At 49.0% G+C, this 13,755-nt stretch overlaps 1 protein-coding gene across 1 annotated transcript in view; it reads right to left on the bottom strand.

Moving 5' to 3' along the window:
• The window catches only part of COQ8A (coenzyme Q8A), a 70,622-nt gene that overhangs the window by 33,231 nt on the left and 23,636 nt on the right, over positions 1–13,755 (bottom strand). The window contains exons 2-3 of the mRNA XM_079969256.1: positions 5,300–5,494; positions 1,403–1,819 (exon numbers count right to left, since the gene is read on the bottom strand). Coding sequence (XP_079825382.1) covers positions 1,403–1,819; positions 5,300–5,476 — 594 coding nt within the window. The 5' untranslated portion in view covers positions 5,477–5,494. The remainder of the gene's footprint in view (positions 1–1,402; positions 1,820–5,299; positions 5,495–13,755) is intronic.

Here is a 13,755-nt window from a genome sequence, read left to right as displayed (position 1 = left end):
AAATTACTCAACTTTCAGCAGACAGAATCATCTCTTAAGAGGAAATGCAAGGCAGAGGGGGGTGGCAAGCAAACCTGGGTTGCACCTGTTCTGAATTTCAGCTGGAGGAGAACAAGAACACACAACAACAACAAGTACAACTTCTTAACCATCCCAAGCATTTAGCAGAGTATTGAGTGTCCAGTAAAGGGAAGGTGAACACCTGTTAAACATTAAAAAGCAAAGGTCTATTTCTAGGGATGCATTTTGAACTCTCTAAACAAATGAACAGTTGCTAGCCCGCCTTGCTTAATTGCAAGAGGACATTTACAATACAGCTCTCTTCACTCTGAAAAGCAGAGCTGAACAAAAATGTGATTATCATCTATTTTAACTCCTCTCTCTAGTCTGCCTTTCAGTCAAGCAGACCTGCAAGACGGCTGACTGTATAAAAGCAACAGTAAACCAACTTATCCACAGGAAAGGCCCATCTCGTCAGACGCTCCATTCCGTATGACGTAGGAACTGGGCCTTTAGTGTGGTGGCACATAATATTTGCAACACCCTTCCAGTATATATCAGACAAGTGTTGGCTCTATTGTCTTCCTGGTGCCTATTGAAGACTTTCTACTTTCAGCAAACCTTTTAAGTGAAGGTGTTTTTTATCCTATTTTTTTGGACTTGAAATTGTTTTTAAGTATGTTTTTAGTGTTGATGGGTTTTCCTTGTTAAAATCACCTTGGGATGTTTTTTTTAATGGGAAACAATTCATATGTTAAGTTAAAATAAACAGACAAACCAATAAAAACAAAACAAGTTACAACTACAAACCAAAGAAACCAGTTTACATCTTTTCTGCCCACCGAAAGGTAACTGAAAAGGGAGCAAAGAGAACCTACTGAGGAAAGACATCTCCACACATTCAGCATTCTCTGATTAACCTAGTGTTAATCTTGGGAGTCTGTACATCCCTCCAGTAAATGGAAGCCCATCTGAGTGTCATACAAGGCATATACCACATTGAGATTATTCCAAGGAAAATAATAGGTTAAGAAAGCCGCAGGCTTTGGCAAGTTATTCAGTTTCCCCACCTGTTAAAATGGGAATATTAAATTTAAAGAGTGTCCTCTCAAAATTGTTACTGAAATGCGTGGCCTGGTTTCCCGAAGTGACCTGGGAGAAAAGGAACTTGCGTTTCTTGGCACATTTCCCATGCGGTTACCAGTTGAGCAGCAGGCATGCCTCAAAGATAATTAAAAACAAAGGAAAATAATGCACTGCTCCCACTACTACCCAGACATGTTCATCACATAGAAGTTTGGTAGCGCAGGGTTCTGGTTTGGTTTTTTTTAAAAGGATAACCCTCTTTAAAAAAAAAACAAAAAAACTCCTATTTTCCAATGGTGTTACAAAGCCTACATACCATCTGTTTGTATGGTTTCTGTTGTGGATCTGCTTTCGCCTGCCTGGCTTTGTCAATATCTTCAGCCGTGAGTCCCCCCACCGAGGAATGGTCTTGGTGAAAAGCCCGGCTTTGCCCCCAAGCAGGAGCAGAAGGATTCCAAGGGTCCCTAAAGCCTCCAAAGAGCTTTGCATTCACTTTGGCAGAGATGGGGTTCCAACCCACACTAGGGTCTCCGCTCTCACCGACGTTTGGTAAAGGTCCTCTGGCAACGTATGAGTGAGACGGGCCCTCTGCACCACCAGACTTGGGAGGGTGTTCTAGAGGGGGAGGGTAGAAGTCCTTTGCAGCACCTCCCAGCTCCGATTCAGAGAAGCTCTCGTCTTTTCCAAAGTCTTCACCAATATCTTTCAAGTTCTCCTGTTGCTTGCCCAGATCCTGCAAACAGAACATTGAAAGGTGTTTTTCCTCAGCCAAAAAGTAAGGTGTAAACTGCTCTCTCAGTCACTCACACTGCTCCCTTCTTGAAAAGACAAAACACTTTCCACACACCTACAAATTCTGATATTTCAATGTCTTGTGTTGTGAACAGCCCCAAGATCTATGGGTGGTATAATAATAATAATTAATAATAATAATAATAATAATAATACAGTGGTACCTTGGGTTACAAACACTTCGGGCTATAGACTCCGCAACCCAGAAATAGTACCTCGAGTTAAGAACTTTACCTCAGGATGAGAACAGAAATTGCACAGTGGCAGCGGGAGGCCCCATTAGCTAAAGTGGTACCTCAGGGTTAAGAATGGTTTCAGGTTAAGAACGGACCTCCGGAATGAATTAAGTTCGTAACCAGAGGTACCACTGTAATAATAATAATAATAATAATAATAATAATAATAATAACAACAACAACAACAACAACAACAACAACAACTACTACTACTACTCTTGTTTGTATCAGCAAGTATTTTTAGAGAATTGATCTGAATCAGTGTTGGTCATTCCTGTATTTTATGATTTTATAATTAAGACTTTCATAGTAATGATTTTATAATCGTGATTATAATACAGTGTCTTGATATCTGTAACATTTAGTAGTTTATAAATAGACTTACATATAAAGAAACCAAAATGTATGCAATATGCTGATAATTCACTCCAAGTGATGGAGCCACCTCCACCACCCCTTCTCTACAGCCAGCACTTTTGGAATTTGTACTCCACCGTCCCCAATTCCTGTCTTCATTTATCCCTCACTTCCCGAATGTTTCCTGAAGCAGGGTTGCTTCATCCCGCGGCATGACAGCACCAGGTGTGCCACTTCCGTCAGTATGCCTCCTTGGAAGCAGAAACCGTTTTGCACAAATGTGCTTAATGGTGTACATCAACCTATATTTCTATTGAGTGGGATCCAGAGAGCTCCTTCTGCGATTCAGTGGAAGCTTCTGCTTGAGGAAAGAGATAGGCAATCATCTCCATTCCCCATGCAGTCCCACCCACCACATCACCTCTCGCACAGTTCCAGGGGGCCTTGGATTTTTTCAGAGCAGCTTTTCGGGGGGGGGGAGGCAGTGGGAAGGAGGAATCAGAAACAGTCACTTCCCTCCTGACCTCCTTCCTTCAGCAGAGAATCCATCAAACAGAACTGCACTCGTGGAAACTTTGGATTCAACCCACTGCACAACAGCAAATTGCTATTCTTACTATTTTGAGACGTTGTAGAACTCAGCAGTTTTATCAATGGATTAGGTGGGCCACATACTGCCAGGAAACAATCCCGATTGAAAGAGAGCTATGAAGAGAACAGCCATCCTAGCCATTCCCAATCTAGTGCATCCAAATATTTTGGACTACAGGTCCCACCAGCCCCAACCAGAACAGCTGTATGATGCTGGGGCTGAAGGGAACCGTAGTCCAAACATCTGGAAGGCATTAGGTTGAGGAAGTCTAGCCTAGCAGTTCCCCTTCATATCTCTCTTTCAGTCTACATAGGCTAACCCTATTCTGTGACCATGGGCCATTGGTGTAAAAATCTAGTATGTTTCATGCACACAACAAATAATATATTTACATGTATCAGCTGGTTAATGTGCTTGTGACTGGAGAGAAGCACTGAGCAGTGTTGATTAGGACAGCCATTTTATAAAACATTTGTTTTCAAGTAACATGTTCAGTGCTTCCAAAGATTTGTATCATGATTCAGACACCACCTAAACTTCTGTCACAATAGGAGACTCTCTCCAGTTTCCCTTCTTTTTTTCCAAACCTTTGGCAAAGATTTCTCTGAAAATATGAAAGCCTTTTTTTTTTTTTAAAGGAAGAGTAATAATAAATTGAAAGGTCTTTATATTCTACATTGTGAGAACTAGGTGTCCCGGTAACAGATTTTTCCAGAATGCCATTTAACTACACCGCCACAGAGGTAACACAATGGAAACACTTCTCTTCCAACATTAATTAAAAAATAGTTTAGAAAAGGCTACAAGTATCAGAAGTTGGCAGGAACACCACCAAAAACAAAGAGTAATTTACTGGAAAATATTTCACATTTCCACCCCCCCACCCCCAGTAGGAAACAAAAATAACTACAGGTTTTTTAGGCAGACATTGCACATCCATGGAAAAGGCGGCTTCCCTCTTCTCTAAGCAATTGCTAAAGAGAAATAATACATAGGCCACACCAAGGGCTGAACTACACATGACGATAATTGCATTTCACATAATCAATGTGTACTTTTCAAATTTTAGCTAGCTGCTATGGGGAGCACAAGCAGAACCCGCATCAAAAGGGGCACCGACAGACATAGCCACTGAGGTTAGGGTTTCTTGTTGCTCAATTTCTTTCTCCTTGTGTCACCTTCTATTCTACTTTAATTCACCTCTCTGATTCTTGCCCTTCCTGATATCAACTTGCCTGAAATCAAAATAATATGTACTTTCAAAAGGGTATGTGATTTATTTAAATATTGTTTTTAGGGTTGTATGAGGTCAGATACTGAGAAAGCCTGTGGGATGATAAATGTGAGATATAAATTTTAAGAAACAAACCAAACAAAAGACCCAAATTCACAGTGTGCAAAAGGTTTCACCAGATCTTTAAACAACAGCACCTTCAGTTATGTCAACTTTCTAGAATACAGTGGTACCTCTGGTTATGAACTTAATTCGTTCCGGAGGTCCGTTCTTAAGCTGAAACTGTTCTTATCCTGAGGCGCGCTTTCACTAATGGGGCTTCCCACTGCGAGCGCGCCTCTCGCTCACATCCCAGGGCAAAGCTTGCAAGCAGAAGCAGCTACTTCTGGGTTAGCGGAGCTCGTAACCTGAAGCGTGCATAACCAGAAGCGTTCATAACCAGAGGTACCACTGTCATGAGACTACAGCAGCCATTGGTCAGTTATTGCTGTACTACAACTCCCAAGACCCCTGTCTGTTGGCCATGCTTTCTGATGTAGCTCAGCAACGTCTGGAGAACTACCCTGGATTAGGTAAAGGTAAAGGTACCCCTGCCCGTACGGGCCAGTCTTGACAGACTCTGGGGTTGTGCGCCCATCTCACTTAAGAGGCCAGGGGCCAGCGCTGTCCGGAGACACTTCCGGGTCACGTGGCCAGCGTGACATCGCTGCTCTGGCCAGAGCCAGAGCCAGAGCCAGAGCCGCACACGGAAACGCCGTTTACCTTCCCGCTGGTAAGAGGGACACATAAATTGACAACTGCTACAGGCTGCAGTCCTCAATTTACTTCCAGTTAAATGTGTATATGATTGCAACCTCACATGCTTTTCGCTGACAAGAGACTGGGAAAGAAACCAAAAGCAGGCTAAATGCTTATTGATATGGCCGCACGCGCACGCGCGCGCACACACACACACACATACTCTCCCCTCTCTCTCTCTCTCTCTCTCTCTCTCTCTCTTACCTGCATTTTCCCCATGGCAGCACTGAACTGCTCTTCAGCAGTGGCCTGGAAGCTCCTGACCATGGTTACTGCATCGCCACCAAGGACAACTTGCCGAAGCTGTACCGTCTGTGTTTCTAGAACTGCCTTGCTGAGCTTTGCCAGTCCTCGCATCACCATGATGGCATCGCCTGCCATGACTGACCACTTCCAGTGCTGGAAAATAAATAAATAAATAAATAAATAAAACCTTTATTGTTATTGTACAACCTGTGTACAATGAAATTAAACGAGCCTTCCTCCCCACCCCCAAACACTTATAACCAACAGTTATATGCAGTACAGCAAAACCAAAGGACTATCTTGCAAGTAAAGGTAAAGGGACCCCTGACCGTTAGGTCCAGTTGCAGAAGACTCTGGGGTTGCGGCGCTCATCTTGCTTTACTGGCCAAGGGAGCCGGCGTACAGCTTCCGGGTCATGTGGCCAGCAGGACTAAGCCACTTCTGGCGAACCAGAGCAGAGCATAGAAACGCGGTTTACCTTCCCGCCAGAGCGGTACCTATTTATCTACTTGCACTTTGTGCTTTCGAACTGCTAGGTTGGCAGGAGCAGGGATCTTCCAAGTACTTATGAGTCAGTGGGTCCTCAACCCTGTCCCCAAAGCTTTGACAAGTTCACTCAACACTTTGTGTTTCACAAAAGCAAGCTACGTGGAAACGTAGCCAAACTGCCTTTCCTTCATGTTTCCTCACATGGCACAGCAACCCCCCCCCCCCTTTGAAAATGGGACACATCTCCAATGCAATTTATGCCACAACACAAGGATCTGCACTTCACATGTAAAAGAAAACTGCATTTGGGTTTGAGAAGTTGTCTGGAAACCACCTCTGCTGCCTCTGGAGGAGCCTTCAACACCGCAGCCCAGAGGATTTTAGGTGGGTAGGAAACAGCACAAAAAGAAAAAAGCCACGTGCAGAGACACCAAATAAAAAAACTTTAGAAGGATATCCTTTTGAAATTTATCTGAACTTGTCTCAAAAACCAGGATTGTTCTTTCATTCAGAGGACTAATATTTAAGAAACCTGTTGGTCTCTAATATGAGCAATTATTTAACCATGTTATAATAAGCACCTGCCACCTTGACTAGAAGTTGTACTCAACAGTCTTTGGGACTATTGAAAATAAACTTTTGCTCAGTCCCTTTTATCTGCTGCAGTTTTGAGAGACACAAGGGAATTGCTAAGGACCCACAAAGTGGCATTTGCAAAATGCATAAACTCCTCACTATCCCAATGCAGATCACTGTTCTGCAGTTCTCCCCAGCAAGCCAACAGCTCTAGCTGGCAGAGAATTGTATCTTCGGCTAAAGGCCCCCTTTGAAGTGAATTCACCAGCTACTGTCCTTGTGAAAAGTCAACACTGAGCAATTAGAATTCTGGCTACACCCTAACCTGGAAACTGCCAGAGTTTCAACCATTCTCCAGGTAACCGTTTTTAAGAGTCTGCACTGCTTGTTGACATTAGAAGATTGGTTTGTCATAAGCCTTTGTTCTGCCGCACAAATAAGCTGGTCCAGTTACATTCTGTGGAAGTGGAAAAAACTACCTTGAAAAAGTTGTGATTTATCAGTCACGTATAGGCAGCATGAGAGGCTTATAGCAGACAATGAACAGCAGAGCAGGAATGCCAGTGCCTGAAAAAATATCAAGGACAGTTTACAAACAGAGGAGCTGTTTGCTTAGCAAAACTGACCAGTCAAAAGCCCTCTTCTCAGCTGAAAGAAAGCCTCTTAACAAATACAGATGTTAGATATGTGGAAACATGGCAAATTGAAAACGAAAAGGGTACCTGTGCCATTCCACAAATTAATGAACCCCAACTTATTTGCAAAGAGTAGAAGCCTCAGGATAAGAGAACTGTCCTAGGAAGTTTAGCTGAAGCACTCCAAGTAAATAAACATTAAATCCACAGTGTGGATCCACAAAGCAACCCCCCACACAAAAAAAGAATCCTAGGAACTGTAGTTTAACCCTCACAGAACTACAATATCCATCACCCTTAAACTACAGTTCCCATGATTCTTTTGCAGGGGGAAGTACTTTACATGTATGGTGTGAAGGCAGCCTCTGTGTCAGATTCAAGTGCCCTTACAGAAATGCAACAAAAATCTGTAGTGCCTAAACTCAGATCAACCCAGTGGCAGAACAGGCATCTACTTCCCCAATGCCCACAGCGCCCTCAAACATACCCCCCAAATCTGTTCTGTATAAATTAGGAGACCCTCTGGAGTAGGAGGCGGGATTTTAAGAAAGGGACACTCTGTTGGTGCAACTGGAAATCCACTTGTGCGCAATATTAGATCACCCACAGATCTCTCTTCAGTCTACAAGCATCACCAGTTTGGCCATGTTCACAAATTATTCCAAAAGTTTGCCAGAACAGGGGCCAAATGAACTTCAGAATGGAGATGGCATTTCATGAAGGCTGGCTTCCCCTAGACAGAGGAGTTCCTGTATACCACATACATGACTTGTGGTAATCCAAATGCCCTTATTCTCCCAGCAGCTCCCCCCCCCCCCCCGTTTCTTCTCCTTTTTAAGGTTAATGAAGTACAGCTCGCACCCAAATGGACGTCAAGGAGAGGTGCCTCATACAGTTATTTACTGTTGTCAGGGACTCAGCGGGAGCGCAGGGAGGAGAGGAGATGGAAAGCGAGGGGGAGCAATCCGAGGGCAGCGTAGGAGAATATGACAGCAGCCCGATAGATTCCATGAGCCTCTCCAGCGAATCGGAGGATTCACAGAAGGGGGCGCCGATGGGCAGGGCAAGGGGCGACCCAAGGGGGACACCCCAGAAGCAAGGGGCCAGCGGGGACTCCCAGAGCACCAGTTGCAAATCAGGACCAGCTTCCCCACCAGAGCGTAGTGGGGGGGAGGAGTCCCAGGTGTCAGAGCCCACATATGCACCACCAGCGAGAGAAGATGAGTCAGGGTGGACCACGCCTCCATCGGAGAGCGAGTTAACGGTTAAGAGGAAAGTTGCAGGCTGGGCGCGCGCGCCAAGTTCAAAGGTACAGGCGAGCGGCACAGAAGGTAGCCCGGATAGGGAACCAGGTCCTAAAGCCCGCCGGAAGGAGGGGCAAGAATCGTCAGGGTCAGCGTCAGAGGAGTCGAGGAAGGATGAGACCCTAGCGGGCAGGAGGGCCCAGAGGAGAAAGGAATTTAGGAAGAGGTGGAGCAAAGCGAGAGTCTTAAACTGGTGTAGAGGGGGAGGAGACTCAGACAGGACTTCGCCGGTCTAAGCTCGGGACGTAGAGCTGCACGCTGCGGCTTTGAAATGGAGACTGAATCTCAATAAAGACTTTTGTACATAACTACAGCCTAGCGTTGGTCCTCTGTGAGCTGGGACCTGGAGGCAGCTCTGACAGTAAGTCCTGTCTCAAATTTCAAAGAACCTCGCAACGTGAGAGGACGCAGCGAGGGGCGAAGATTGGTGCTTCGCGAGCTCACAAAAGCAGCACAAGATGACTACAGAAGAACGACTGGCAGCTTTGCAAGAAGCCGTGGTACAACTTAACGCAGAAATACGAGCGGCAAGGAGGAGAGAAGAGGAATCAGATGCTGTCTGCAAGGATCTGCAAAACAGGTTGGAAATGTTGACTAAACAGGGGCCACCGGCAGCCAAATCAGAAGGGATCGGGCTCGGGAAGAGAGGGGGGAGCCTGGTGTCGCATTTCGATGGGAGTCTGCAGCAATATCCTAACTTCAGAGCAGACGTAGTTTTTGCGCTAAAGTTGCTGGAGAAGGACTTTAGAGATGAGCAGGAGAAATTAGGCTTCATACTAACGCATCTCCATGGAGAAGCTAAAGCGTGGTTGCGCAATCTGTGGAGAGATAATGATCCAGCCCTCCAAAACGCAAAAGCCTTCATTAAGGCGATGGACGATTGTTTTTTATCGGAGATAGATGTCGATGTCGCTAGAAAAGAGATTAACGGTCTGAAACAAGGCAGAGCCACTGTAAGGCAATATCATTCCCGCTTTTTTGCATTGGTCAACACGCTGGGATGGGAAAAAGACTCAGCGTCCGTCAGGGACCTGTTCTGGGAGGGGCTGAACGGGGCTGTGAAAGACGAAATCGCAAGGGGGGAGAGGCCACGGAGCACTCAAGAAGTGGTCCAGAAGGCGCTGACGATTGGTGTGCGGCTGGAAGAACGTCCCTGGAGCAAAGATGAAGGGCGTTGGGGACGCACGCCAGCAAGGGCACCTCCTTTCTTCCCCAGAGACTCAGCGCGCGCTCAATCCACGCCTCCACTGGGAGGGGGAGAGGAGCCGATGGAGATAGGTGGTGCCAAGGCTCAGTCAGCGACCAGAGCCCTCACACCAGGAGCAGCCAAGGTGAAGCCTCCTAGAGGGAACAGGAAGTGTTACATCTGCGAAAGTGCTCAGCATATGGCAAAAGAGTGCCCCCAGAGGCTCCACAAGCACAATGCAGCCTCAGCAAAAGTAACAGAAGCAGCTCAGCAGAGGGAACCGCAGCAGGGAAACGACGAAGTCTGGCTGGAAGCAGAGCCGCTGGGGCCCAGCCAGACGAATCAGTGAAGCAGTCCCCAGGAATCTTACAGCCCACAGACCCCCTCCCGCCAAAACCAGTGGTGCAGCTCACCGCAACACTCCAGCTTCCCAATGGGCTCACCATGGAAGTGCCTATTACCATTGACTCTGGTAGCAATGCAGACTTTATGGGGGTGGATTTCATCAAGCAACATAGCATAGCGCTCCTGCCTGCCACGATGCCCCTGAAAGTAGTGACAGTCGATGGAAGAGAATTGCTGGGGGGACAGGTGGTACAGCAAACGCCGCCAATGGTGATGCGCATTGGAAATCACCGCGAAGTCATCAGCTTCAACGTCACCCAACTGTCAGACACGCCCATAGTGTTGGGCATGAGCTGGTTGGACAGGCACAGCCCGGCATTGGCATGGTACCAGCGTAAATTGACCTTCTGCTCCTCCTACTGCGCAGAACATTGCATCATGACTAATCAGGAGGACGAGGGGCAAGAGGATGACCCACAGCTACAACTGGGCATGCTGCAAGCTGTACCCGACAAGTACAAGGCGTTTTTGGAGGTCTTCTGCGAGAAGGAAGCGGACAAGCTGCCTCCCCACAGACCCTACGACTGCAAGATTGACCTCCTGCCGGGGGCAACGCTGCCGACCGGAAAACTGTACTCCATGTCTGAAGACGAACTGCAAGAGCTCAGGGAGTTCATAGATCACAATTTGAAGCGGGGATTCATCCGAGAATCCAAAGCAGTGGGGGGCAGTCCTGTTTTCTTTGTGAAGAAAAAAGACACGCCCCAGAAGAGGCTTGTAGTTGATTTCAGAATTTTAAATTCGAAAACCAAGCCCACGGCTTTCCCGATGCCCAAGATCGACGACTTGCTCGCGACGGTGAGAAAGGGACGCATCTTCACCAAGCTGGATCTACGAGGGGCGTACAATCTTATACGCATGCGGGAGGGCGACGAGTGGAAGACGGCCATGTTCACGCCCTTGGGCACCTATGAGTATAGGGTTATGCCTTTCGGTTTACAAAATGGCTCCCACTGCTTCCAAGCCTTCATGCATCACGTGTTAGCGGGGCTCCTATACAAGAAGTGCGTCTGCTTCCTGGACGACATTCTGATCTTCTCGGAATCGCAGGAGGCTCACGAGAGAGATGTCAAGGAAGTCCTGCAAAGACTACGGGAGCACAGGCTTTACGCCAAGCTGGAGAAATGCCAGTTCGACATGACGGAGGTGGATTTCCTGGGCTACAAGCTGTCCGACAAGGGAATCGCCATGGACAGCGCCAAGGTACGATCAGTACTGGACTGGAAGAGCCCGCGCAATCGGAAGGAGGTCCAGAGGTTTGTCGGCTTTGCTAACTTTTATCGCAAGTTCATCAAGGGTTTCGCTATGCAGACGGCGGCCATCACGGACACCCTCAGCTCCAAGAAGAAGAAGTTCACCTGGACGGACCAGGCGGAGCAGTCCTTTCAGAAACTCAAGCGTCTTTTCGCTTCCGAGGAACAACTGCTGCATGTGAACCCCAGCAAGCCCATGAGGGTGGAGACGGATGCCTCCGACAGAGCCGTGGGGGCAGTCCTGTTGCAGCGAGACCCGCAAGGGGATTGGAGGCCGTGTGCTTTCTACTCCAGGAAGCTCAGCAAGTCGGAGCAGAACTACACCATCTGGGACAGAGAGTTGCTGGCCATTCATGCAGCATTCAAGGCGTGGCGGCACTTCCTCATCGGAGCCAAACACACGGTGCAAGTTCGCACGGACCATAAGAACCTGGAGTACTGGCGCACGGCGCGGTTCCTGAACCAGAGACACATCCGCTGGGCGGAGTTCTTTGCGGATTTCGACTTCAGGATAGAATATATCCCCGGAGACAACAACGTCATGGCTGATGCGCTATCCAGGAAGCCGCAGTATTTGGAGGAAGCAGCACCGGTAGCGGCCAAACACATTTTCGCACCCAAGGCGTGGGCATGCGCTTCTGCCACAATAGACCTGGAAGCGATACGGCGCGAGCTGCGAACAGATTCCTTCGCGCGCTCCAAGATGGAGGAGGTGCGCAGCGGCACGGCAAAGGACGACGAGTTCCAGATACGCGACGGACTGCTCCTCCGCAAGGGGGCCATCTACGTACCGGGAGATGAACTCCGCGCGACAGTACTGCAACAGCTACACGACGCACCCAGCGCCGGACATTTCGGCAGGGAAAAGACAGTGGAATTAGTAGCCAGAGACTTTTGGTGGCCCAAGATGCGGGGAGAAGTCGCGGAATACGTCACGAGGTGCGACACCTGCCAAAGGGCCAAGCCAGTACACAGACCGCCGGCGGGACTGTTAGAACCGCTACAGACCCCGTCCGAACCGTGGGAGAGGGTAGCCTTGGACTTTGTCACTGACCTGCCCAGCTCGAGGGGCAAAACAGCAGTACTTGTGGTAGTCGACATGTTCACCAAGATGGCGCACTTCATTCCTTGCGCGAAGGTGGCCACAGCGGAACAGACAGCCAAGCTGTTCATAGACCACGTGTTCAAGGTACACGGCCTGCCACGGTCTATCCTGTCTGACAGGGGGCGCCAGTTCATCTCGAGTTTCTGGCGGAAGCTGATGGGGATCCTGAACGTCAAGGTCGACCTAGCGTCGGCAAGACACCCGCAGACCAACGGACAAGCGGAGAGGGTCAACGCCGTCATGCAGCAGTACCTGAGATGTTACGCCAACCAGCAGCCCTCGACCTGGGTGGACTATCTGCCCCTGGCCGAGTTTGCCTACAACAACACACAACACGTGTCCACGGGGGTGACACCGTTTTTTGCCAACCACGGGCGACATCCCAGGACCTTCCCGGGCTTAGAGAAAGAGGGGGAGGGGGAGCCACAGGGAGCAGAGGCATTGGCAGAGGAGTTACAGGAGGTCCATGAACAGCTCCGTAGACAGTTAGACCTAGCAAAACACGTATACAAGATGCAAGCAGACAAACACAGAAGAGTGGGGGAGGACATACGGGTAGGGGACTGGGTCTGGTTAGCGGCCCAGGCAGTGCCGGCCAGGTCCTTAGCTAAGAAGAAGCTAGGACACAAGCAGTTGGGCCCTTACCTAGTCGAGGCACAGATCAACCCAGTGGCTTTCCGTTTGACACTACCGGAGGGTTCCAGAATGCACCCGGTCTTTCATAGATCGGTGCTAACGCCCTACAAGGCACCTCACAGGTTTCAGGAGCCAGGAACAGCTCCCAGTCCGCTTAGAGATGCACCCATGACAGGGGGGTCGCCGAGGGCGGGGCCACTCAACGAGGTGACGGAGATTTTGGACTCGAGATGGGGGGAAGAGGGAGTCGAATATCTCATCGCAAGGGAAGGTGCCCCGGCCAGCGCCAACAGCTGGGTGCCGTACTATGCGGTGGAGGAGCACTACCTCAAAGACGAGTTCCACGCACTCTTCCCACACAGGCCCATGCCGGAGGATTATTTTGACGAATATCTTTTCACCCCCACACTCTCAGCCAGTACGTTTCAGGGGTTCTCCTCGGTTGAGGAGACGGTTCCAGAGACTACCTCGCCGGAGGGGTCGGTCTCAGACTTGGGTGCGGAGCGCTCTTATTGGTGGGACACTCAACCCGAGGAGGAGTGGCGCAGGAGACTGCTCAGAGGGCCCTGGCACGCAGACTACCCAGAGGAAATGGGGGAACAAGGGGGCATGGACGGGTTGGGGGAGGATCCTGGTTTCGAGCACGCCGGCAACGAGATGGAAGCGGAGGAGAGCGACGTCGATGTACCCGTCACGGACTGGCAGCATGCCAGGGGGGAAGACCGGTATCCGGCATGCACCCCCACAGCATTGGAGCACCCGGAACCCACGCCAGAGGAGGGGGAGGGGGGAAGGGGGGGCTTCGAGGGGGGGGATGGATGTCAG

The sequence above is a fragment of the Podarcis cretensis genome (assembly GCF_951804945.1).
Source record: "Podarcis cretensis genome assembly, chromosome: 3".
Classification (NCBI taxonomy): Eukaryota; Metazoa; Chordata; class Lepidosauria; order Squamata; family Lacertidae; genus Podarcis; species Podarcis cretensis.
The sequence above is the reverse complement of the archived record's forward strand: the minus strand, read 5'-3'. Positions and strand labels throughout refer to the sequence as shown.